General features: G+C 43.5%; 2 protein-coding genes across 2 annotated transcripts in view; one reads left to right on the forward strand and one right to left on the reverse strand.

The window, feature by feature from the left end:
- Positions 1 to 696: 696 nt before the first annotated feature.
- Positions 697 to 1,269, reverse strand: LOC127929939 (melanin-concentrating hormone receptor 1-like; the record flags this gene model as incomplete). The annotated part of the gene is made up of 1 exon (XM_052518315.1): positions 697 to 1,269. A coding segment is annotated over one exon (573 nt), but the record flags the coding sequence as incomplete, so codon positions are not given.
- Positions 1,270 to 4,128: 2,859 nt separating this feature from the next.
- The window catches only part of LOC118384680 (growth factor receptor-bound protein 2), a 51,817-nt gene continuing 28,930 nt past the window's right edge, over positions 4,129 to 27,015 (forward strand). The window contains exons 1-2 of the mRNA XM_035771412.2: positions 4,129 to 4,363; positions 5,659 to 5,945. Of these exons, the coding sequence (XP_035627305.1) occupies positions 5,868 to 5,945 (78 nt within the window). The 5' untranslated portion in view covers positions 4,129 to 4,363; positions 5,659 to 5,867. The remainder of the gene's footprint in view (positions 4,364 to 5,658; positions 5,946 to 27,015) is intronic.

A 27,015-nucleotide genomic window follows, 5' to 3' on the forward strand; every position in this document is an offset into this window, starting at 1 on the left:
CTGTCTCAGCCTCCAGTATTTATGCTGCAGTATATGCTGTTATATCTGGAGTACTTCTCCTGTCTTATGTGATGTCCTGTGTGAATTTAAGTATGCTCTCCCTAATTCTCTCTTTCTCTCTCTCGGGGGACCTGAGCCCTAGGACCATGCCTCAGCATTACCTGGCATGATGACTCCTTGCTGTCCCCAGTCCACCTGGCCGTGCTGCTGCTCCAGTTTCAACTGTTCTGCCTGCGGCTATGGAAAACTGACCTGCTCACAGGACGTGCTACCTGTCCCAGACCTGCTGTTTTCAACTCTCTAGAGAGAGAAGGAGCAGTAGAGATACTCTTAATGATCGGCTATGAAAAGCCAACTGACATTTACTCCTGAGGTGCTGACTTGTTGCACCCTCAACAACCACTGTGATTATTATTATTTGACCATGCTGGTCATTTATGAATATTTGAACATCTTGGTCATGTTCTGTTATAATCTCCACCCAGCACAGCTAGAAGAGGACTGGCCACCCCTCATAGCCTGGTTCCTCTCTAGGTTTCTTCCTAGGTTTTGGCCTTTCTAGGGAGTTTTTCCTAGCCATCGTGCTTCTACACCTGTATTGCTTGCTGTTTGGGGTTTTAGGCTGGGTTTCTGTACAGCACTTTAATATATCAGCTGATGTAAGAAGGTCTATATAAATAAATGTGATTTTGATTTGATGATGACCAGAGACAAGGCGAAGGCCAGCACAAACTGGTAGAAGGTAAACCAGTAGGTGTCAGTGGCTGGATTGGGCAGCAGGAGGGCACAGCCCACTGAGCCGTCACCTCGGGGCATAAGGTCAGCATACATCCACACGGGAATGATGGAGACCCGGGAGAGCACCCACACCAGCCCCACCGCAGCCCCCGCCACGCAGGGTGTGCGCACATGGTTGAAGCGGATGGGATGGACCGTGGCCAGGTAGCGGTCCAGAGTCATGACGGTGAGGATGTAGGTGCTCACTATCTGGCTGTTGGAATCCAGGGCGGTTATGACCGTGCACATGATGTCACCAAAGCACCAGGAACCGTTGCCCAGGAGCTGGTGGATGAGGAAGGGTATGCCCAGGAGGAAGAGGAGGTCCACTAAAGACAAGCTGAAGATGAAGATGTCCGGCACTGTCTGCTGGGCTCGGAACTTGGTCTTCTTCACAATGGTGTAGATGACAATGCAGTTCCCAATAATCCCAAAGAAGCAGATTACACCAAAAAGGCTGGGCATTAGGACGTTGTGGTAGGGCACATCATTTTATGTAAGTTTGACAGGAAAAGTACATTCAGTCTCATGTTGCAGTGTCATTCAGACAGGTGTTCGCTTGCATACAGTAAGTCTTGATTTTTACTAACAGTATAATATCACTCCTGGCTGCTACATCACAAATATCAAAGACTCCAAACTAATCCTCAGAGATGGGAGCTGTCAACTCATGTGGTGCTGATATTCATTGCTAATTATAACCTGGTTGGTTCAAGCCCTGAATGCGTTGTATATCAGATGGTATCCCAGGGGAATGACAGAACAGTTATTTTTACTGTTCTAATTACGTTGGTAACCAGTTTATATTAGCAATAAGGCACCATGGGGGTTTGTAGTATTTGGGCATATACCACACCACAGGCTTTGTTGTTTAATTAAACCACGCGTTCACATTTAATAATTTCACTCAAATGTAAAGTAAAAGTCATAGGACTGAATTCCGAGGATAACATTGAATTCATTAACATTGATTTTACATTGTAACATTCATGCATGAAATCAGGAAAATCACAGGCTACCTGCTGGACTTTCGGATGAGTTGTATGATGGGAGAAACGTCTGAGATCAGTTGTCATTCGATATATTTTCGAAGTCCATTTCGAAGTTAGACTAAGCTCAACAAAAGAATGGGCTCTGAATAAAAAATAATGTGAAAACAGGCAAATAACGTTGGCCTAATTATTATCAGAGTAAACTATAGAAATAAATATTCTGTTATCAGTAGGCTATACTATTATTGCTCTGCTTGGCTACTGTCAATAAAACCCACTTCGTGCTCAAACAGATGCAGTCGAATAGTGAAATGTATTATTTCATAGTGGCAAGAATTGTTGTAATGACATCAAAATATATTCAGGAAAATCCTTGTCCTCATCACAGTCTCAAAAAGACAACACAATGCAAAATAATGATAATACTTCTCAGGTGAAACACTTGCAACTACTCAACATTCTTTACAACCCGAATTGTAAACATCTTAGACCCAAAGAAAGGCACGGGCGCCCTTGTCTATGCTGTGCACTGTAATTATTCGTGATGAACTAGGCTCCAATTAATCTAGTACATCAATTAATCAATCAATCAAAGTAATTCAGTGGTGAATTTGTACAAACTGACCTTTTCCTGCTTCTATTTCTGTAGCCTCTCCTCAAAATCCAATTGGTCTTCTTCTTCTATCTTTACACCAGCAGTGTTTCTAATCAAAGCACTCCCTCACACAAGAATAGTTCTTGAAAGAGAGCCTATGAGGTTTACAGTGATGGAAAAAAACGGGACATTGACAATACCTCCAAATGTAGCTATTTGTATTCCAATTATTCATTTTCCCATGCTCTTGCTGCGGGCGATTCCCTGATCCACCTCTACGCAGACGACACCATTCTATATACTTTCGGCCCGTCATTGTACACTGTGCTATCTAACCTCCAAACGAGATTCAATGCCATACAACACTCCTTCCGTGGCCTCCAACTGCTCTTAAACGCTAGTAAAACCAAATGCATGCTTTTCAACCGTTCGCTGCCTGCACCCGCATGCCCGACTAGCATCACCACCCTGGATGGTTCCAACCTTGAATATGTGGACATCTATAAGTACAGAGGTGTCTGGCTAGACTGCAAACTCTCCTTCCAGACTCATATCAAACATCTCCAATCGAAAATCAAATCAAGAGTCGGCTTTCTATTCCGCAACAAAGCCTCCTTCACTCACGCCGCCAAGCTTACCCTAGTAAAACTGACTATCCTACCGATCCTCGACTTCGGCGATGTCATCTACAAAATGGCTTCCAACACTCTACTCAGCAAACTGGATGCAGTCTATCACAGTGCCATCCGTTTTGTCACTAAAGCACCTTATACCACCCACCACTGCGACTTGTATGCTCTAGTCGGCTGGCCCTCGCTACATATTCGTCGCCAGACCCACTGGCTCCAGGTCATCTACAAGTCCATGCTAGGTAAAGCTCCGCCTTATCTCAGTTCACTGGTCACGATGGCAACACCCATCCGTAGCACACGCTCCAGCAGGTGTATCTCATTGATCATCCCTAAAGCCAACACCTCATTTGGCCGCCTTTTCGTTCCAGTACTCTGCTGCCTGTGACTGGAACGAATTGCAAAATCGCTGAAGTTGGAGACTTTTATCTCCTCACCAACTTCAAACATCAGCTATCTGAGCAGCTAACCGATCGCTGCAGCTGTACATAGTCTATTGGTAAATAGCCCACCCATTTTCACCTACCTCATCCCCATACTGTCTTATTTATTTACTTTTCTGCTCTTTTGCACACCAATATCTCTACCTGTATATGACCATCTGATCATTTATCACTCCAGTGTTAATCTGCAAAATTGTAATTATTCGCCTACCTCATGCCTTTTGCACACATTGTATATAGACTTGTTAATTGTTTACTCCATGTGTAACTCTGTGTTGTCTGTTCACACTGCTATGCTTTATCTTGGCCAGGTCGCAGTTGCAAATGAGAACTTGTTCTCAACTAGCCTACCTGGTTAAATAAAGGTGAAATAATAAAAAATTAAAGAAAAGCATTCTTTTTTTTATGCAGACCGTAGTAGACACCATTTGCCACTAGGTGACGCACTTTACTATGTTTTTCACCATCTGACTTGCTATGTAACATAAATGTGTTTAAAATAGTACAACAACACTTTAATCTATATTGCCTATTGCTGCATCAGGCACACCAAAGTTATGTGACAAACAGAGATACATATATTTGCGCTGTACTTGAATAAAATAAAAAAGAGCAATGCAACCACAGAGCTTTATGCAGCTCGCTATCAGGTGAAAGTATCGCGATAGACAGTCCAGTGGCTCGCAGGCGAGACCTATGGGCCGGTCAGACACCCTGCTCACAGCGCGAGGCAGGAGCCGAAGCAGCAACAGCACCCGAAGTATCTGGAAGGAAGCGGAAATTACCGTCGCTGGCTAGTTCGGGTTTAAGCAAAAACAGACTGATTTTGTACATTAACCTCCACTAACAAAACTGCAAAGGGTGGATCATAAACAATAAGGACATTTGATCACGCAAGAAGTTTGCATTTCACAGCTAAACTGGCGGGTGAGTTTTTGTCTCGTTCTACTGAATCCAAAGCAAAGGCTAGCCAGCCAGCTACAGTATCCATTAGCATACGAAAGTATTTTCTTCGTTTTTTATATATTTTTTTATAGCTATAGTACTGTAGCTAGCTAATAGGCCTATCTGCTTGCCATGCAGAAAACTACGAATTGACATACATAACTGCACACAAACATTTAACCTAAATATTAAACAAATAACTGTTGGCAAAATAGGTTGGTGTTTTTTAAATTTGTGTTCGTTGTTACAAGTAGCTAGCTAAATAGCCGGCTAGCTTTTTCGTTTTGGCCAGTTGCTAGCTAACGTTAGCTTCCACTTTCACATGTATAGCGTTTTAACTGGCTCCTAGCTCTAATTCAAGACAGCTGGAAACGGTGTTTCACAGTACAACCAACATAAGTGAATTTATCTACTGTAACACTTTAGCGGAAATGTAGTAGGATTGGCTATGTCACTGGCCATAATGTGGGTACCTAACGTTAGTTAACTGACTTTCCTACAAGTGGAAGCTGTGTCACAGATAGAAACAAACTGATACCGAGAGTTAACAGAAAGTCTCCCATAAACGTGAATTGTCAAATAATAACCTAGAAAGATGTTGTTCACCAACTAACTAGCTAGTCACTTAATATAACGTACTTCGCATGATTGGTAAGTAAGCCTGGGAACTAGTAGTAACCTACGTAGCAGAAAGTATCGAATTGATGCAGAAATTGTATATTCCAGTGCTGGTTTTGATTGTTGTGTGTGTGTATCAAGCAGGCTAAGAAATTTTTAGTAAACAACGAATCTGATTGGAGAGGTAGTAAACTTCGTATGAGGCATGTTGCACTACAACAAGTAGCTACAGACTTTAGTGCTCCCCCGTTCCTTGACCCAACAATGGCCTGCCAATTGTCAAATATTGGCCAACCACTAGTGTGGATTTAATTCTGACATTGGTACTGTTAGTTTTGCATTTCCAGGTGCCCCATGTGGGTTGAGATTTCACTTAAGGACCAATGGAATGGTCTAAAATGAATATACTCCGTCCACCCGGGGCACCAGCCATGCAAAATGAACTCCACCCATCTCATTGCCGTTTTTTAAATGTTTTTATCAGCATCAAATGTATCAAGTGCACACCCGAAAGATGTCAACTGTCTGCCTTCATCTCTTTTTAGAAGAACATCTGTCAATTTCAGTCCCATCATCATACAGTGGTTGACCGACACAACATCCATGCATAAACAGAGACGCTAGATATTAATTTGTGGCATGTTTCTCCTTTTTTGCAGATACCTTCTGTGAGCTTTATGTGAGGATCCAGCCCTAAAGGAACGGGTCATAGACGGGAGGAGCGACTCGGAGCAAGCAACCGATCACGGAATACTTGAACTGTGTTTTTATTTTGACACTGCTGGTCTCCACACATTAACGACAGGGAATAAAACAGCATTCACCCTATCAGGTACCCTAAACCCACGGGTATCCAACAACCAGTAACATGGAGGCCATTGCCAAATACGATTTCAAAGCCACTGCTGACGACGAGTTAAGTTTTAAACGTGGGGAAGTTCTAAAGGTATGATTAGTGCATTTATTTTGTCTTCAAATGAAGTAATTGCAAGGCTTGGTAGTTGATAGTTATCTGTTTTAAATTATTGTATAATTCACCTCGTCAAAGGTTGTTAATCTACAGTTAATGGACAAATATATGTTTACTGGCACATCAAATTGCTGGGAGCATATGCCCATCAATTGTCAAGAAAAATTACATGTGAATTACACTAACATGTTTTTCTATTGCAAACCAGCTACAATAAAATGTTTGTCATGGAAAATATCAAAGACCTTATCGTCCCACGTCTAGTAAATAACAGCAACACAACAGCTTATTTGTCAGAATTGTTGCCTTCTGCAATGTTCCTCTGCACTTTCTTTCCTCAGCCCTTCACACACAGTATAGTATCGGTATCTAAAGCTACACCCTATTCAATGAATAAGCCAACATCATAGTACGTTCAATACAAGGTTTGGGCCTAGTAGAGTGATGGGGCTCAACACAGGGAACACAAGGGATTTGCGGATGGGTTTATTTCACTGTGTTGAAATGCCAATCCTGCAACTTCTCTAATCTGACACAACCTGGGGCCAATGGATCACTTCAGACAGCCATCTTACTCAAAGCCTCACTATCAGGCTCCCTGAAAAGAGCTCAGTCCATTTTCAGAGCTTGATCATCATGGGACTGCAAGATATTAGAAAAAAATGTCTATGAAAGTGCTCTGGGATTTAAATGTAATCATCATAATCCCTCTGAATGTCAATGGGTTTTAGGTAAAGAGGGGGTAAATTTACCGCCTAAGCACACCAGCTATCATATGTTTTATCTGATTTCCATTTCAAATGATTGTGTATGTGTAGCAAATGGAGCTAAACCTCTGTCTTGCTAGCATATACATGTTTGTAAGATTCTGTACACTTTGAATCCTTTGAACTATTTATGGCATTCTGTGGTGTTTTGTGTGGCTATTAGCAGTCCATACACCCCATCAGAATGCCCCATGCACTATTTGTGTATAAATGTCAGAGATATGTGTGTTGACAGGCAACAGGTACCCACCCGCCTCTCATGCAGTTGGAGAGGACACTGCTGTTGAAACAGTATCAGTAGTTATCTCCCACTTATTTTTAAAACCCACCCAGTCTCTTCAACATGAGTCACACTCAGAAAATATGTTCTTGCCTAGCTAATTTATGGGTTTTAAAGCATTGTTAAGTTAAGTAATGCTTAAAGCTAGTTAAGCACAGTGGTCTCTTACACAAGACCCCTATAACCACAGAAACACAATACTCTTCATTTCAAATCTAATGTTATTTGTCATGTGCCGAATACAACGAGTGTAGACCTTACCGTGAAATGCTTACTTACAAGCCCTTAAGCAACAATGCAGTTTAGTAAATAGAGTTAATCAAATATTTACTAAATAAACTAAAGGGTAAAAAATCAAATGAAAAGTAACACAATAATGAGGCTACATACAAGGGGTGCCGGTACCGGGTCAATGTGCAGGGGTACAGGTTAGTCGAGGTAATATGTACATGTAGGTAGGGGTAAAGTGACTATACATAGATAATAAACAGCAAGTAGCAGCTGTGTAAAAGCAAACGGGTGGGTGTGTCAATGTAAATTGTCTGGGTGGCCATTTGATCAATTGTTCAGCAGTCTTATGGCTTGAGTGTAGAAGCTGTTAAGGAGCCTTTTGGACCTAAACTTGGCGCTCCGGTACCGCTTGCCATGCGGATCAGAGAGAACAGTCTATGACTTGGATGACTGGAGTCTTTTAGGCCTTCCTCTGACACGCCTAGTATTTAGGTCCTTGAATGGCAGGTAGCTTGGCCCCAGTGATGTACTGAGCTGTATGCACTACCCTCTGTAGCTTTAGGACAGGTCCAACTCTGGGGTGACAAGGAGTAGGCTACCCAGAGAGAGACTCTCGTCCTTCCTAGCCTCAGATGCCAGTGTGGTGCTGGGCCCCTGTGATACGACCCCCTTCCCCAAGCCCCCAGCAGCACCGACCTCTGCATAAATATTAATCAGAGGGCGAGGTGGCGAGCAGCTTGATGGCAGAACGCAAAGTCTGCAGCATAGCGATACTCTAAAATTCCTGCAGGAGTTGCGTAAGCCACAGGCTAGACCGCCACATTGCCTCGGCACCATCATCGACAGAGATCAGAGAAAGACCCGTGGAATACTGGTGTGAGCAAAGAGACAGAATTCATTTTGATTGCATGGGCATCTAAAAAGCATGTACATGAAAGGTTCTCCCCCCAACAGTTTAATTTCAGCCTTCATCTAAGTGCTAACTTTGTAAGTAGGTCCTGCCATATGAGAATATGTGTCATTATATCTGTGGTAGAAATTTTAAAATGGCCTTGTTTGGGCCTTTCCATTCTGCTTCCCTTCATCCAGCCCTCCGTATGTGTCAGTAAGATCTTGAGGAGTTCTCTCATGTCTCTTGAATATCTTTACTTATAAATATGAAAATGATTGTATGCAGACTATCTGCAGTCAACTTAGCTTTTTAGTCTCTGGCAATGTATGAATTAATTTTGGCCTGTTTTTTTTTTTTTGTCTTCGTTTGTGATTTGCTATGGGGTTTTGAAGAGGCCTTATCTCACCAGGGGACTCTGGGGAGAGAGGGCTCAGAAAGTAGAGCTACATATAAGGGTTCTTTATTACATTTGCATATCAGACGAAGAAAAAAAGTGATCTCAATTTTCACAGCCAGAATCGTTAGTGTTACTCTGAAAGAAGTTAACTTCTAGAAGTAGACAGCACGCTACCCAGCTTGGGATGTTTGTTTATTGGGAGATTCAGACAGTCTGTTTTTTTTACCCTTCCAAATCCATTTTTAATACTTGATCACATCAGATCCTCAACACCGAGAAGGACATTGTCAGCTTGTTTACCTTGCAGAGACATGAGTTTGAATGTGAAAGGAGTATGCACTACCAGAGCATGGGAAGGTCTAGGGTTCATTGTCCTAAAGAATCTCTTTAAGTAAGTGCTTTTGGCTAGCCCCTCCTGCTCTGTCCCTGGAACCTTGCATCTCATAATCCTTTCTCTGTGTGCTGCCTTTGTTCTTTGGCTGACATGTTTTGGATCCAATTCCTAGGAATCATCAGGGGGCCCTCAGTAGAATGATTGGTGCATCTCACTTACGGGTGAATCCCATTTGAATTAATTCACGTAGACAGCATCCCTTTTGATTTAAACAACATTTTCCATACATGTTCGCACCATGAGACATCCTTCATTACTGGAAAAGATGCAAACCAACCCACAGGGTTCATTTCAATTTTAGAAATATAATTCATAGAATAGACCTATCCCTTCAGACCACTGCAATTTAGCTGGTACACCATTGCAATTGATATTTAACTTATACCAAAAAGATGGCCACCTGTCTACCCACTGTTGAATGTCAACTTAATTGGTCATGTATATTCTATTATGTATATTTCTATGAGTTCAATAGGTTTTCTATGGAAGATTGACGGTATAATTTAAATCAACTTAACTTCCCATTCAAGTCAACATTCTCTGTGTGGACCTCAACCATCTTTGTGGTACCATTTTGAAAGTTGAAATGTTATTTGCATTTTAGTACATTTATCAGCCAATACATTACACCCACCCTGTATTCAAGAGCATGTTGTCTCAATCGATGGCGGCACAACACAACCTCAGATGTAAAATAGGATCTAAGCTGCAACATATGTAATATGAAAAAAATTGGTGCGAAAATTGGTAAATTTTTAGATCATTGACTTAAGGTTAACGGACAATGTAAAAAAATAAATGAAAAATAACAATTATAAAATAGGTATACAACCCTGTTTGTCAACGTGTTATGTGATATCAATCTCAGCTGTTTATATTTTCCAGTGATGAAGACATGGATGTCTCCATAGTATGGCCAGATATACCAAATAGGTTAACTTTGAGCACGTTAATCTGTTGAATGTTTTTGCATTCAGGTCCAAAATGTAACTTTCTGTGCACTTCTACAACGGGCAAATATGTATGGAAGGTTTTGTTTAAATCAAAAGGTGTGCTGTCAAAAAGTGATTTGAATTCAAATAGATTTATTAACCTTTAATCATAATTGCCTTCGTTGATGTGAATGAGAGCAGGAGGTGAGCTGACTGTGAAAGAGGGGTCATTAACAGAACAGTGCCGAGCAAGCTCCACATTCGGTGACGGGATGGTCGGCCTATTTAGAGTAACACCCCCCAGAACAGCAGTTTTTCTGCAGTAGCAGTGACTTGCCAAAGGTTTTGCCTTTAGAGTCGTTCACAGCAATAGATACTAGTTTACTTGACAAGTCTCCCTTTCTCAAACTATCACTCTTAACCCCCCCCCTCTCCTTTCCTCACTCTACTGATAGCAGGATGTATGTCTGAACGTTCTCCCCTCCAGATTACTCTTCTGTGGGACAGGACAGAACATGCCCATATTCTCTCTCCATCACCCGTAATGCCCATTGGCACCTCACACAGTGGCATGTTTAACATGTAGGCTAAACCCCAAAATCAAGCCGAGTGCACCAGCTTCCATGTGATGGACTATTCTCAGCTGCTTTCGTTTAGCAAGTTTTTTTTGGGGGGGGGGCATGTATTGGTGAGGAATAACTTTCATTGACTGCAATGCACATGCCATTGCAGAGTTACTGCATGTGCAAATGCACATAAGGTAATGCCTAAGATTGTGTTTTCAGTCTTTGCCATATGCCTAAACCTTGAAGGCAGCTTGAAGCAACCACTATTTGCTAACATGGGTTTTTCTTCAGACCAATTGTTCACCTGAGGTAAGGTAATCATCAAAGAGTACCGAGCATAACTGGATTATTAGACTTAAAAAGATGAATCCTAGATTATAAACAAATATTTTGAAATCCAGGGGTTGTGTTCTGCCTTTTGGCAAGCTGCCGCTCCATAGCATTGTGACCGTTTGAGGTTGACCGCTTTCTATTTGAGCAGAGTGGGATTTTTCCTTTTTAGGTTTGGCTTGCTCCCAAACTAGCAGGTCTGAGAGTCACTAGTTGCAAGGTAGATTTGGTCACATTTTAAATGGCCTGCTACATGGCTAGTGCTCAAGATGGGCATTTTCCGTCTCAAACCACAGTGTGATCATTTCTGTGTACAGAACAATCACTTCAGATAGTCTACTTATTGTACAACTGAATGTTTCAATGGCACAGAAAGGAAATTAACACATTAACTAGGCCTCGTTTGAATATTAACCTCAACTCCTCCCAATAGCCTGTTTTAATGGATAATAATTATAATAATTTGGTGGGTGCTTTATGTCGTTGGTTGGTTTTGTCTGTAATAGTTGGCACTTGCTGGCCAAGACACTGCTGCTTCCATTCAGTCTGGACATTTTGATATGTGATAGAGCGTCAGTCAGTTTAATTTGAGGGTATCATATCAAAGCTGTCAGTGTGATATTTTTAAAATGGGAAAGGAAACTAGGTAGCTCAGCCGTTCTGTTTCTAAGTCTGTGTTTTATGCAAATTGTCAGGTTCACATACTGTAGAGTATACTGCTTCAGTGTCTTGTGATTGATGACAAAGTTCTAGCCTACGCCTACATATCTAAATTAATCTATTCCAAGGTATTTATCATGATAATGTGTAACTTTCACCTCTTTAAAGCTTAGTATCTGTTTCTTCTGTCTACTGAATTATTACACCCAGTTTAGTTTGCATGCAAGGTATTGCATTCAAAAACCATCCAAGATTGAGTATCAGTGTCTGTGGCACGCTTCTCTCAACATCTATCTCCAGGACTGCCTGCTAGTGCCTAGCCTAAGCATCTCTGTTTTCGAGACAAGGGGTCTCTCTCATGAGAGGATGGCATGTGTTGAGGCATTGTTTATTCAAAGTCGCCTTAAGTGCACCAGCATGGAGTGATGTGGTGTTTGTATTCTATTTTCTATCCCCCCTCCATCACACAGGAGCATCTGTTGAGCCCTTGTGTTGTCTCTGTGTCACCTCTCTCTCGGTGTGTCACTGTTAGTCTCTGGGTGGCTGAAGTCTAGACTGTAAGAGTCTCTGTCGTCTGAACAAGATTGTGAGTTGGCCCTCTCAAACCAGAAGCTGTGCTGTGATGTCAGTGTTTACAGTCTGGTGGTGTAGCTGATGAAAGAAAGGGTTGTATATGTCAGTGATTGATAAACTGTATGTCAATCACGGCGATATCAGCTGAAGGCCTCTTAACGTTTAAATAGGATTCTTAATCCAAACAGTTGTGAAGATGTTTAGCGACTAGCTGGTGCCACACAACAATTTATTTCACCCTCATTTCCATTTCCATTTCCATTTAAGTCATTTAGCAGACGCTCTTATCCAGAGCGACTTACAAATTGGTGCATTCACCTTATTACATCCAGTGGAACAGCCACTTTACAATAGTGCATCTCAATCTTTTAAGGGGGAGATGAGAAGGATTACTTTATCCTATCCTAGGTATTCCTTAAAGAGGTGGGGTTTCAGGTGTCTCCGGAAGGTGGTGATTGACTCCGCTGTCCTGGCGTCGTGAGGGAGTGTGTTCCACCATTGGGGAGCCAGAGCAGCGAACAGTTTTGACTGGGCTGAGCGGGAACTGTACTTCCTCAGTGGTAGGGAGGCGAGCAGGCCAGAGGTGGATGAACGCAGTGCCCTTGTTTGGGTGTAGGGCCTGATCAGAGCCTGGAGGTACTGAGGTGCCGTTCCCCTCACAGCTCCGTAGGCAAGCACCATGGTCTTGTAGCGGATGCGAGCTTCAACTGGAAGCCAGTGGAGAGAGCGGAGGAGCGGGGTGACATGAGAGAACTTGGGAAGGTTGAACACCAGACGGGCTGCGGCGTTCTGGATGAGTTGTAGGGGTTTAATGGCACAGGCAGGAGCCCAGCCAACAGCGAGTTGCAGTAATCCAGACGGGAGATGGCAAGTGCCTGGATTAGGACCTGCGCCGCTTCCTGTGTGAGGCAGGGTCGTACTCTGCGGATGTTGTAGAGCATGAACCTACAGGAACGGGCCACCGCCTTGATGTTAGTTGAGAACGACAGGGTGTTGTCCAGGATCACGCCAAGGTTCTTAGCGCTCTGGGAGGAGGACACAATGGAGTTGTCAACCGTGATGGCGAGATCATGGAACGGGCAGTCCTTCCCGGGAGGAAGAGCAGCTCCTTCTTGCCGAGGTTCAGCTTGAGGTGGTGATCCGTCATCCACACTGATATGTCTGCCAGACATGCAGAGATGCGATTCGCCACCTGGTCATCAGAAGGGGAAAAGGAGAAGATTAATTGTGTGTCGTCTGCATAGCAATGATAGGAGAGACCATGTGAGGTTATGACAGAGCCAAGTGACTTGGTGTATAGCGAGAATAGGAGAGGGCCTAGAACAGAGCCCTGGGGGACACCAGTGGTGAGAGCGCGTGGTGAGGAGACAGATTCTCGCCACGCCAGAGCGACCTGTCAGGTAGGACGCAATCCAAGCGTGGGCCGCGCCGGAGATGCCCAACTCGGAGAGGGTGGAGAGGAGGATCTGATGGTTCACAGTATCGAAGGCAGCCGATAGGTCTAGAAGGATGAGAGCAGAGGAGAAAGAGTTAGCTTTAGCAGTGCGGAGCGCCTCCGTGATACAGAAAAGAGCAGTCTCAGTTGAATGACTAGTCTTGAAACCTGACTGATTTGGATCAAGAAGGTCATTCTGAGAGAGATAGCGGGAGAGCTGACCAAGGACGGCACGTTCAAGAGTTTTGGAGAGAAAAGAAAGAAGGGATACTGGTCTGTAGTTGTTGACATCGGAGGGATCGAGTGTAGGTTTTTTCAAAAGGGGTGCAACTCTCGCTCTCTTGAAGACGGAAGGGACGTAGCCAGCGGTCAGGGATGAGTTGATGAGCGAGGTGAGGTAAGGGAGAAGGTCTCCGGAAATGGTCTGGAGAAGAGAGGGGATAGGGTCGAGCGGGCAGGTTGTTGGGCGGCCGGCCGTCACAAGACGCGAGATTTCATCTGGAGAGAGAGGGGAGAAAGAGGTCAGAGCACAGGGTTAGGGCAGTGTGAGCAGAACCAGCGGTGTCGTTTGACTTAGCAAACGAGGATCGGATGTCGTCGACCTTCTTTTCAAAATGGTTGACGAAGTCATCTGCAGAGAGGGAGGGGGGGGGGGATTCAGGAGGGAGGAGAAGGTGGCAAAGAGCTTCCTAGGGTTAGAGGCAGATGCTTGGAATTTAGAGTGGTAGAAAGTGGCTTTAGCAGCAGAGACAGAGAAGGAAAATGTAGAGAGGAGGGAGTGAAAGGATGCCAGGTCCGCAGGGAGGCGAGTTTTCCTCCATTTCCGCTCGGCTGCCCGGAGCCCTGTTCTGTGAGCTCGCAATGAGTCGTCGAGCCACGGAGCGGGAGGGGAGGACCGAGCCGGCCTGGAAGATAGGGGACATAGAGAGTCAAAGGATGCAGAAAGGGAGGAGAGGAGGGTTGAGGAGGCAGAATCAGGAGATAGGTTGGAGAAGGTTTGAGCAGAGGGAAGAGATGATAGGATGGAAGAGGAGAGAGTAGCGGGGGAGAGAGAGCGAAGGTTGGGACGGCGCGATACCATCCGAGTAGGGGCAGTGTGGGAAGTGTTGGATGAGAGCGAGAGGGAAAATTTCCGCCTGCTTTTAGAAAAGACCCTTTACATAACTAGTTATCTAAAGCTCCACCATTGATGGGATGAAAGGGGTGGGATTGGAACGTAACATGCATTAATCGCCTCGTGCTGCTGCTGCTGTGTAAGCCTTTGGTTGTGTTTCATAAACATGACAATGTCTTTTTTTTCAGAAATATAAATCATTCTATAGTCCAGATTCAAAAGATTGACTGTGTGAAGTCAACATATCTTTAAACCTCTTTCCCTCAGTATTCAGTCAGTAGGTTCTGTGTGTGAATATGACAGCAGTCACTTTGGATTATTAGTTTGCGTTACTGATTTCTCTCGCTAGAATGCAATGTCTTGTTGAATAATTAAATTTCAGTAAAGCCCATGATATTTGTATTTCTTGGAGTAGAGCTGGTCATGATTTTTTACATGGTTTCTGAAGGCCATTATTATCTAATTACGTGGTGCTCTTGGTGGTTCTTTCCATTGCCCGAAAAGAGGGAAGTAAGACTTTAAACTGGTTCTATTTCCACGAGAGCTGACAAAAAGTCAGTGTTTTACCATGATTGAGCTGTGGAAAAGTTTGGTGGAAATTAGTCTGTGCATGCGTTTTGTGTGTGAATGTATATGTAGCCTGTTTGTGTTCTTTTTGATGTTACCCTTTCAATGTGTTGCCCTTCATGTGTTTTCTGAGAGAGACTGTAAGAACACTGATGACCTGCAAAATAACTTTTTTATTTTTACTTAACCTTTCCTTAATTAACCAAACCCTAACCCATAACCTAATTTGAACAAATTCTGAAATTGAAATATCAGTTTGCAGATCAGGAGTGTCCACACAGCTTTTTCAGGGTTTTCTGTGTGAGTGAGTGGTCATAGCCACTCGTGTGACCTGCCTATGATTCTGACCACAGTGGGGACGTGTATGGTCCTGTTGGTTTCACATTGTGTTGAGCATTCAGGTTGCGTTGTTCCCCAGCCTCTACCTCTGACTCACACAGCTGATTGACCAGCCAGGGCTCCTCTCTAATTTGCAACACTGAGTTATACACCAGAATGTATGCCTCCTATTTGCTACACGCACAGACTAAGTGGACAATCACATTCTGACAGCAACAAATGTTCCTACAAAAATGGCTTTTTTCTACCCCTTTTTTCCCGCTCTGTTTAGCTTACTAAGAGTTTCCTCAGGCGCTTGATAGTAGTCTGGGCCTGAATTATACTGTCCATATCAGGCTAACTATAATTGAAGAAAATGTACCTCATATAGACATCTTTGTGTGTGTGGTGGTGCACAATGGTTTTTTTCTTCTGCTTATCAGTTAATGGTGTACACAACAGCTGTAACTCCTACCTTCCTGTTTTTATTAAACATACTTTTGAAAGTTGTTAGATATTTCTGCTCAATGCTAATGTGTAGCATCTCTTTACATATTAACCTAATTAGAGAAGTGTTAATAGAATCATCTTTGCACACACTAAAATGTAGCTAAAAATATCTGGTTAATTTTTTTCCTCACATTGTGCGGAATGGCTTAGGTTCACAGTGTGTCATGTGATTTTGCATCAGTGTTAAAAAGGGGAAGGAACTCGTTTTGGGGGTTTTCTAAAAATCCTCCTTTGGGTTAGGGTTTAGAATGATAAACTAATCTCACTATGACGAGATCTGCTTGACAGTTGTCATTTCACATCTCAGTTGGAAAGGAGGCGTATTATCTCATGCCATTATGGGATTGGAATCAAAAGATGGGGCCTCTGCCTCTGACAATGGAACTTGAAGCCCCCTATTATTTATGCTCTTAGCTAGTTCTCCTTTGAGAAGCATGAATGCAGCCAGTGCTTTTTCCAGATCTATTTGTACAGCAAAAGACAGCCCTCTATTTGAGAACCAGAGTGCCATTATAATGCGGCCAATGCCATTTTGTAGAAGCAGTGAGCTGTAAATCTCCTTTTTTATCTGCCCATAGGAAAAACATCAAGTCAGTCATGCCATATGGCAGGGCAGCGAATACCTCATCACTGTGCTCTTCTAGCACAACAGAAGCTAAGGCTACATGAGCCAGATGCGTCCAGTCAGTGTATGTCATGTGAAATAAAAATGTTACTGATTTTAAAGTCATTTTATTGTTTTAATGCTATGCTTACTGTACTCTTTCTTACTCACCCATCTCAATTCATCCACCATTACAAAAAAACCCAGAGGGGAATAGCCTAGTAGTGTTTAGGTTTGTGACTTGAGTAACTTCTTGTATCGTGTATTACATAGGAGCCTCATTTATAAACATTGTGTAAATTTCTGCGTGCCCCATTTCTGACAAATCTGCGCGTGTACAAAAATATTGAGATTGATAAACTTGCTGCATTCTATACATTTTTTTTTTTGACCCCTTTTCCACCCCAATTTCGTGGTATCCAATTGTCTCATCTCTGCAACTCCCGGACTAACTTGGTAGAGGCGAAGATTGAGAGCCGTGCGTTCTCCGAAATACGACCCAGCCAAGCCGCACTGCTTCTTGAGACAATGCCCACTTAACCCGGAAGCCAGCCACACCAATGTGTTGTAGGAAACACCGTACACCTGGCAACCGTGTCAGCGTGCACTGTGCCCCCGGCCCGCCACACCACAGGAGTCGGTAATGCGCAGTGGGACAAGGACATCCCTGACGGCCGAACCCCCCCCTAACCCGGGCGACGCTGGGCCAATTGTGCACCACCACATGGGTCTCCCGGTCAGAGCCTGGACTCGAACTCAGAATCTCTAGTGGCAAAGCTAGCACTGCAATGCAGCGCCTTTAGACCACTGAGCCACTCGGGGGGGCCCCACTCATGCCTTACATACTCATGTTTCAGTTATAAATCAGACCTGTCATAAAACTGCACCGTCTACGAGCAATAAAACTATGCCTGGAAAAGGCCCTCCATTCACCTTTTATGGTGACAATAACGCACTTTATTTTAATTTGTCACTATTTCAAATTAGGCCACGGCAGTTGTGTAAAAGAAGCAGCAATTACGATCACATTTCTGTAGATGTGTGGGCAGAATGTTTTGATATTTTGCAGCTGCTTTTTTTCTTCAAACGACATACATCCTATCCTGCCTGTATGCATATTTTGAAACATTGGTTGTATGTTGGAATCAATTTAAATGTTGGCTACATCCCACACTTCTATACAAATAACGACTTGTTAAATATTTTGTTTATCAATAAATTGTTTCCATGTCCTGCCTTGGTATAGACTCTGAGATTAAATAGGTTTATGATGTCACGCTCCTATCGTACAGCAATACTGTAGCCTACCCATACTGTCAAATATTTTACATAAGCTACCGGTCTATTTACTGTGTTGGCAGAAAGTTAAGGTATGCTGTATTTAGAAAAGGACTGTGATGACAGTTTCTGAAAAATAATATAATGGCAAATTGTTGTTCACCTGTTCAATTTGTCTGTAGACAATAAACTGCGCTGCCTATGGGATAATGTACAGCAGAACTTGAAATACATGGCTTATCTATTCACTTATGCTCAATTGAATGAGTGATGTACATGGTAGTTTATTGAATTCAGGAATATGAACCCATCACGGCTAGAAAAGTTGAGGAATTTATTCTGTTATGAGTCCTATGTCAAATTATTTTAGATTACGAAAATAAAACACTAGAGCTGTGTTCGAATGCTCATACTAACCGTACTATTTGTGACTTTAAATTTAGTATGTAGTATGCTTATAGGTCATGGTATGGATATAGTTAGTATGCCAAAAGTTCCCAGATGTTGTACTAAATTCACCCAAATACGAAGTATACAAGCAGGGGACACTATTTCTGTGCTTTTATGGCCCATAATGCAATTCTTCAGAATTGGCTTCACAACATTTTCAGATTTGAAGAAAATGGCAGAAAGAATGCAGCTGAAGTCCGACGAGCGCTGATACAAATTCATTGCTTTAAGAACCGCATAGCATTACAGCAGTATGTACCGGTATGTTAGCTAGTTACCTAACGTTAGTTGGTTATTTATACATCAAACTTGCCAAGCAGTATAAGACCTATAATTTAACTAACTACCCAATGTTTATTGACTTGATTCTTCGTCATTCTTAGGTAATTGGTAAAGTTGTGCGTTCCCAATGGACATGGTTAATTTTGTCTATCTACTCCGATTTCAGAGCGCTCTCGTCTGAGTGTTCCAGAGCGCAGAATAACGGATTAATTTATGAACGCTCAACACCCCTCGAATATATGGCCGGTGTCAGTAGACGTTGGCAAAAAAAAGCGTAATTAAATTGATGCCAGCAGCACAGTTAGTCACCAACGCTATGGATAACATGAAAACAGCCTAACCAGCTCTGCTTGGGCGAGTAAAATGGTCAGAGTGAGGTGTTCTCTCATTTGTGTCTGGAAATAGCTAGCCAACGTTAGCCAGTTAGCTTGGGTGCTTGACTGCCGTTGTGAGGTCAGAACGCCCGGATCCACCCTTCTCCTCAGCCAGAGCGTCCAGTGTGTGCTCTGAATGCTCCGAGAACGATACACTCTGGATTTACAAACGCCCAGAGTGCACTCTGGCACTTGAGATACAACATTTTTTAGCTAGTAATTTGTTCTGCTAGCAAGCGGTTGCATAGCAACAGCATCAACTTCCGGTAGACAGGCGATGCGCTAGTATGCTCAACTGAAAGGATACCGTTGGTTTACAGTATACTAAAATGAACTAATATTATTAGTATTTAGTGTGTGTATACTCATTAACTATGGAGTATACAATATGTTAGTATGTGTATTTGAACAGCCTAGATTTTCTCTCTTTTCACTAACGGCAAATGGCTGCATCTTTTTATTAGGCTATGTTGTTGTTATTTTAAAGTAAGTGTGTCATCCTATATCCCATTTGCACAAAATACTTACTTGCCCTACTTACTTGCCTAACCCTGCCTCTCTTCCCCTCGCTACTCCTCTTCTTCTGCTGCTGAACTGGAGACTGGTGTTAAGCAAACACTCTCCCATTTGGCACTGTGAATGGCAAAGGATGGACTTAATTGGTCCATATTAGAGCTGAGCGATATGGACAAAAATATATATCATGATACATTGCCTGAATTCATGTGATAACGATAAATTGAAGTTGATAACGTTTAATGTGCACCTTTTAAAAATGATCCTTTAAACTACTACTACTACTACTTCTAGTTTGATGGTTGTACCAATCAATTGTCCCATTAACAATCCCTCCATATAAGCAAACATTTCATTTAAAATTTTACATTTCTCTAGTGTAGGCTACTTATCGTAATGAACAGTGTCAGCAAAATGCCTGTGATGGGTATGGTCGGTCTCGATACTTTTCAGGTTTATCGTCCCAGCTAGTCTATCCACCTTTTTAATCTTTCACCGTGCAAACTGATCAGAACTGTGCTGTTTTAGGAGTATGTGCCACAGTAAAGTGGGACAGTCCCTCCTACTTCAGAGTGCTGGGAACCTTGGAATGCAGATTGAGTTTGCACTGGTACATGCATGTGTGTGCAGTGTAGCTCTCACCACAGCTTAGCTCTCACGTCCTGTTTGGAGCCTCTTCCACCCCCAGCAGCTTCCTGTCTCCGCAGCACAGTCGATCACTACACCCCACACCTACAATGCTGCACTGGATTACAAAGTGCAAAACGGCATGTAAGAATACACCAGCATGTGGGTCTCTTACTCATCACCAAAGATTAGCTGGATTAGCTTTACTGAACAACAGAAATGCAAACGCATTTAAAGTGTTGGTCCCATGTTTCATGAGCTCAAATAAAATATCCCCGAAATGTTCCATAAACACACATGTATTTCTCTCAAATTATGTGCGCACATCTGTTTACATCCCTGTTAGTGAGCATTTCTCTTTTGCCCAACATCACCCATCCACCTGAAGGGTGTGGCATATCAAGAAACTGATTAAACAGCATGATCATTACACAGGTGCACTTTGTGCTGAGGACAAAAGGCCACTAAACAATGTGCAGTTTTGTCACACAACACAATGCTTCTGAGTTCTGAGGGAGCGTGCAATTGAGGTGCTGACTGCAGGAATGTCCACCAGAGCTGTTGCCAGATAATTTAAGGTTAATTTATCTACCATAAGCAGCCTCCAATGTCGTTTTAGAGAATTTAGCGGTACGCCCAACCAGCCTCACAACCACGTGTAACCACGCCAGCCCAGGACCTCCACATCCTCAGTTCTTCACCTGTGGGATCGTCTGAGACCAGTCACCCGGACAGCTGAAACTGTGGGTTTACACAACTGAAAAATTTCTGCACAAACTGTCAGAAGCCGTCTTAGGGAAGCTCATCTGCACCCTATTCGTCCTCACCATTGATTTGACCTGACTGCAGTTCGACGTTGTATTCTCACTTTCGATGGCCACTGGCACGCTGGAGAAGTGTGCTCTTCGCGGAGTAATCCCGGTCCTACTGTACATGGCACACAGCGTGTATGGTGTCATGTGGGCAAGCGGTTTACTGATGTCAATGTTGTTAACAATGCTCCGTGGTGGCTGGTGGGGTTAGGGTATGGGCAGGCATAAGCTACGGACAACTAACACAATTGCATTTTATCAATGGCAATTTGAATGCACAGAGATACCGTGATGAGATCCTGAGGCCCATTGTCGTGCCATTTATCTGCCGCCATCACCTCCTGATTCAGCATGATAATGCACGGCCAACTTCACACAGCCATTGAAGAGGAGTGGGACAACATTCCACAGGCCACAATCAACAGCCTGATCAACTCTATGCAAAGGAGATGTCGCACTACACAAGGTAAATGTATGTGAGACCAGATACTGAATGGTTTTCTGATCCATACCCCTAACTTTTTTTAAAGATGCACCTGTTGGTCAGAAATACATCTGTATTCCCACTTAAGTGAAATCCATAGATTAATGAATTGATTTCAATGAACTGATTTCCTTATAATAACTGTAAAATCGTTGACATTTTTGCATGTTGCGTTTATATTTTTGTTCAGTCTATTTCATTCATACTTCATGATCCCATATTACATTTTGTTTACACAACCCCTCTTTTCAACCCCTTTCTCTTTTTAATTTGCAGTTTGTTCTTTTTTCTCAGCTGTGATTCTTATTATTTTTGGCTCTGACATATCACTATCCAGGCTTTTACTCTCAAAGGGGGAGCTCTGAAGCTTTTAGCCAGTTAAGCCTCCGATTAATCTCTCCCCTATCACTTATTAGCACTCTGCGCAGCTATCGATCCCATCTCCCATTAGATTTACCACAGGGCTGTGCCCTCCCCTTATGCTGATCATTCCCCTCACTCCAATCCAGTTCTGACCAGAGCCTGATTAATACATCAGGAATCCTCTGAGCAGACAAGTTGACTCAAACCAAATCTGATCCAGTAATTGTATTTCCTATTTTTTATTCCCAAAACCCTACAGTTAAATTATTGGGCTGTTTTTAAGTCCACAGGAGTGGAAAAAATGGTTAAGTCCCCGCCGTGGTGCTCACTGTGACGTTTTTGGTTCAGCTGAGTGTCTCTGCTTTGCCATTCTCCCGGCAAGAAACCTTCCAAGTTCCCCTGCCGTGTTAAGGGACCAGCCACGTTGTGTGTTTCAGTAGCTGTAAGTGTAGCTAGTGAGAGTCATGGGGTTTCTCTAATTAAGTGTGGTGTCCCATGAGAGTGGGGCTTAAATAAGCCTATGTCTCCCCCTCCCCTCTGTTGTCAGAACAGCGCTAATGTGACCCTATTAGGTAGCAAGGGAACTTTTCTAGAAGTTGTCTTGGAACACGTGCTATGACACAAGCCATGGCAGTAATGTGGAGTTTTAATGCTGCACCTGGCTGACTTGCGTAAGTGTATCACGGCTGTGAGTCATGTTTAGGAGACAGAAGTTAAGAGGAGGAACTGATTGAACAGTGAACATGGTGTCCCTTAGCAACACAGTGGAAGGCTTTCTGTCCATGACACCACCTGCACCCTGTTGTCACTGGACAGAAATGGATATGGCAGATATTGCCTTACTGTGCTAATGGACTGAAATGGAGCTTTGACTGTTTTGCATCTTTCTCTATGTTCTCTGTGGAAAGCAAGCGGCAGTGGGCCTGCTTGCTTGACACTGATTCACCCTGGCGCCCACCCACGCTGGCCCAGGATCCAAAGGACAAGATCGGGCTCTTCATGTCAACATAGTGGCTCTTTGCTACCTGTTTCCTAGTCTCTCCATCATCCACAGTGTCTGCTGGCTCTGCGCTCGTTAGAGCAGTAAATGCTATCTGCCCAGAGTCAGCTAGTGGCTCTCATGGGGGAATTGGGATTAGAGCAGGCCATTGCTTTAGTCAGGCATCACTGGGCCTGATGGCTGGATGAGTGCATGTGTATGTGAGTCACTGATAAATATCTAACCAGATGATGTCACAGGCTCCCTGAGTGCGCCTGGGTTTATGGGCGAGGGCATTGAGGCAGGCAGACACCTGTGGGTTGGATGGAGCCCCAGGGTCCTCTGCATTGCAGGGTGGACACAAACTGAGTCACTCTCCATAAACCTCCCACTCTCTCTCATATCTTATCTCTCATGTCATCCTTTCACCCGCTCCCCTCCTCTCCACTGTGCTGTTATTGAGAGATGTCATTAGCCTGTCCCCTACCCCATTAGCGGCTGGCCCTGAGCTCATCACCATGAGCGCCTGCTGACCACTAGACCCAGGCTGCTGCTGCTAGCCGACGTCTAAGCTGGGCTAAGGAGAGAGACATGGAGAGAGCGAGTTTGCTAGTGAGAGTGGGGAGGGAGGCGGCTGCAGCATGCACTCTAACATGGTAATCCATCGTGGGCAGCCTGTGAAGCTCGTTAAAGCGCCCTTCTAAAGCAGGGATTAGGGTGGCCCAATGCTCCTTGATCACAGCTACTGGACATAAACACCCTGTTAGACCTCGCTCTCTCTTTCTCTCTCTCTCTCTCTCTCTGACACTCTGCCTCCTCCATGCTGCAGATAAACCACATCTAATGGTTCTTTATGTATGTACGATAAAGGATGATTCTAGCCAACATAAAGACTTGTGGAATCTTCTTATTCTGTTATCCCTTTTTGTTTTATTTTTGTCACACACAAAGTTATTCTCTCTGCTTATATTGTTTACATGGGAACAAACTGGTCATGGAATATAGGCTACTGCTAAATTTCTTCATACACGTCGTGTGGGGCTGGATGCTGCCATAAAATAGAGATGCCCCCATTTTCTATTTACCCGGAGGACTTTTCTTGAGCTGATCACAAGGAGTGTGATTCCTCTGAACTGGTCCATCATGCCTCTCCTCCTGAGAGGAGCAGGGCTTCGTAGCGTAGCAGTGAGTCAAATACCTAATTAGGACTCCTCTGCCACCCCTTTCTCCTCCCTGTTAATGCAATTCACCCTTCCTGCTCTACTGTGAAGAGAGGAGCGAGTGTCAACCTCTTTTGGTCTGCTGTTTATTTTTGGTCCTTCCCATCCCTGGCTGTCCCCATTCCCCAGAAAACCTCCTCAGGGGATGGGGATTGGGCAGGGGGTGTGAGTACAGCTGCTCTCCTCCCTGACTGGCTTCACTGTGGCACATTCTACTGGAGCCCTTTCTCCTTACACAGAAGTAGTGTGGAGTTATGGCTGAATTTCCAGTACTAGGCTAATCTCAGTGTTTCAGAACATGTCAAGCGCAACCAGTAATGGGGTTGTCTGAATTGTTCGCTAACCCTCCACTGCTGATGATGGTAGCCAAAATGCCCCTTGCTTATCTGTTTCAGGGAGCATGTTGCACAATCTTTAGATTATCGTGTAGACAGACCCGACTGCCATTGTAATAATGCGTAGTCCATTCCACCAATGAGCAGTTGGTAAAGCTGGCATTGACCAGAGCTGAGCCCTAATTCCATACAACAGCTGGCCACTGTACAGTGCCAGATTTAGTCCTTTTTTAATTCTAGACATGAAGAAATTCTAATCCAACAGACAAGAATTGAAATTTGGATTAACCTCATCTCTGCTCTCTACATATGCGTCACTAAAAGTCCTGTTTGAGACCCTTTCAAATTTTACTTTCCCCGGTGCCTTGGTTTATGAAGTGGTACTTAAAAAGCCCTAGTGATTTCATGATGTAATGTATTGGTCCATTCACCTCAGTTGAGTTTGAGCTGACTAGGGGAATGCGGCTGTGGGGCGTCTCCCCATGTGGTAATGGCCCTTAGCATTGTGTTAATTACAGGATTGTTGGAGTGCTTCATTAGCGGCAGGGTAAGCTTCTCTTTCTGGTGCATATCAGCACTCCTCCTCAGAGCGAGTGTCTGCTCCCTTGCTGTGGGGAAGGAGGGTCAGTGTGCTCTTGACCTTCCCCAGTCTGTTGGACTCGATGCACGTGTCAACATACCAGGCCTTCCAATGGGTGCATTCCATGTACGCCAAACTATTTGCTTTGTCACGTTACTTTCACAGATTTTGAATACAGTTACTGTCTCTCGTGCGCTCATACACTACACACATGCAGCATTGTCAGATAATGAACAGAGGCCTTGTTTGCGGTTTTATCTGTCATGATCCTAATTGATACGATTCAATTGTCCGTGTGTGTTGAGGACAGGGTAAACTGATAAAGATAACCCTAGTTCTTCTGTTCCCGTCTCTCAAAAAGCTGAACAATGGTTGAATGTGAGTAGACAAGTTAATGAACCAGCCGTTGCTTAATCGCTGGATGGATGAACATGTGGGTTTTTATCTCCATTTTCTTTAAATTGTAAATGCATGACAGAAGTCCATTATCAGAAACAACAGGCCTGGGAGGCCCATAGTTGGAACACGCTTTATCTACTGGCCTTAATTTCACACTCCAGCATAATCCGCAGTCTTGATTCATAGAAATGGTCTCTGGATTGAGTCCACAGTACAGACGTGTGGCTATCAGTCACCCCTCCTCCTCCTCCTCCTCCTCCTCTCATGCTAGGCTACACCAGGTAACCAGCTGGGTCTGTAAGCTATGCTTACATCAGAAGAAGACCCGCTCCACATGTTTATGTTAGCTACTCATCTGTGTTGGGTTGTCATTGAAGTCTGCTTTGGGGATGGTAGTCAGTCAGACCAAGGGGTGCATATGGTTCATCATTGTGAGTCTCAGGCTTGGCCACCAGGATTTTAGCAGGGGTCTGAGAAAGCGGTGTGTGTGAGGGGGAGCCGCTCTGCTCAGTGGCAGCTGTGGAGGAGATTATCCCCTGGACCTTAGCCTCGCTAATAGAAACTCCTGAATCTATTGTGTTTCAGTCAGATTAAAAAATAAAATAAACATCTTTAGAGGGAGGGAATGCAGAGCGCCCACAGAATTGCATTTACATAATGCTGCACTTAAAGATAGAGCAACGCACAGTCACAATTCTGGTGTTGCCTTGTCTGAAAGAAACTGCCTACAAAGCAAATGTTTTAATCTTTTTCACTTCAGCCGCAGCTCTTTCAGCATATATATTTTTTTAAAGTGTCATCAGACCGCTTGCACGAGACCTCGAGTTGAATTTGATGTGAGATAATTGTCCTTCATAGCCATTGTCAGTTAAGAGATACAGTAACAAAACTGGTTAAGCAGACTAAGCCAAGCGAGGTAAACAAGCCAACTAGGTTTACGGCTTTACCATTTAAAGGAACTGCCTTGTGGTTTCATGTTATCATGGAACTACTTATGGAAGATTGACTGTTTTCAGCCTTTAAAAGCAACTTGGTCATAATCTCAGTAAACAGTCCTCTTCAAGCCCCAGGGAGAAGTGTAATCTCTTTACGCGGGCTGAGCAAACCTCTGCAACTGGTAGCTAACAACATAATGTGATAAAGAGAGAGTTTGCAATTTATTTATTTTTTATTTCACCTTTATTTAACCAGGTAGTCAAATTGAGAACAAGTTATCATTTACAATTGTGACCTGGCCAAGATAAAGCAAAGCAGTTCGACACATGGAACAACACAGAGTTACACATGGAGTAAAACAAACATACAGTTAATAATACAGTAGAAAAATAAGTCTATATACGATGTGAGCAAATGAGGTGAGATAAGGGAGGTAAAGGCAAAAAAAGGCCATGGTGGCGAAGTAAATACAATATAGCAAGTAAAACACTTGAATGGTAGATTTGCAGTGGAAGAATGTGCAAAGTACAAATAAAAATAATGGGGTGCAAAGGAGCTAATTAAATACAGTAGGGGAAGAGGTAGTTGTTTAGGGTAACTTATAGATGGGCTATGTACAGGTGCAGTAATCTGTGAGCTGCTCTGACAGCTGGTGCTTAACCTGTTACTCCTACCCCCTACTTTTTCGAACATTCTGTTAAAAATCGCGCAACATTTCAGCGCCTTGTCAGGAATATAGTATATGCATATGATTAGTATGTGTGGATAGAAAACACTCAGACGTTTATAAAACTGGTTAAATCACGGCTGTGACTATAACAGAACGTGCGTTTCATCGAAA

Source organism: Oncorhynchus keta, chromosome 5 (assembly GCF_023373465.1).
Source record: "Oncorhynchus keta strain PuntledgeMale-10-30-2019 chromosome 5, Oket_V2, whole genome shotgun sequence".
Lineage (NCBI taxonomy): Eukaryota > Metazoa > Chordata > Actinopteri > Salmoniformes > Salmonidae > Oncorhynchus > Oncorhynchus keta.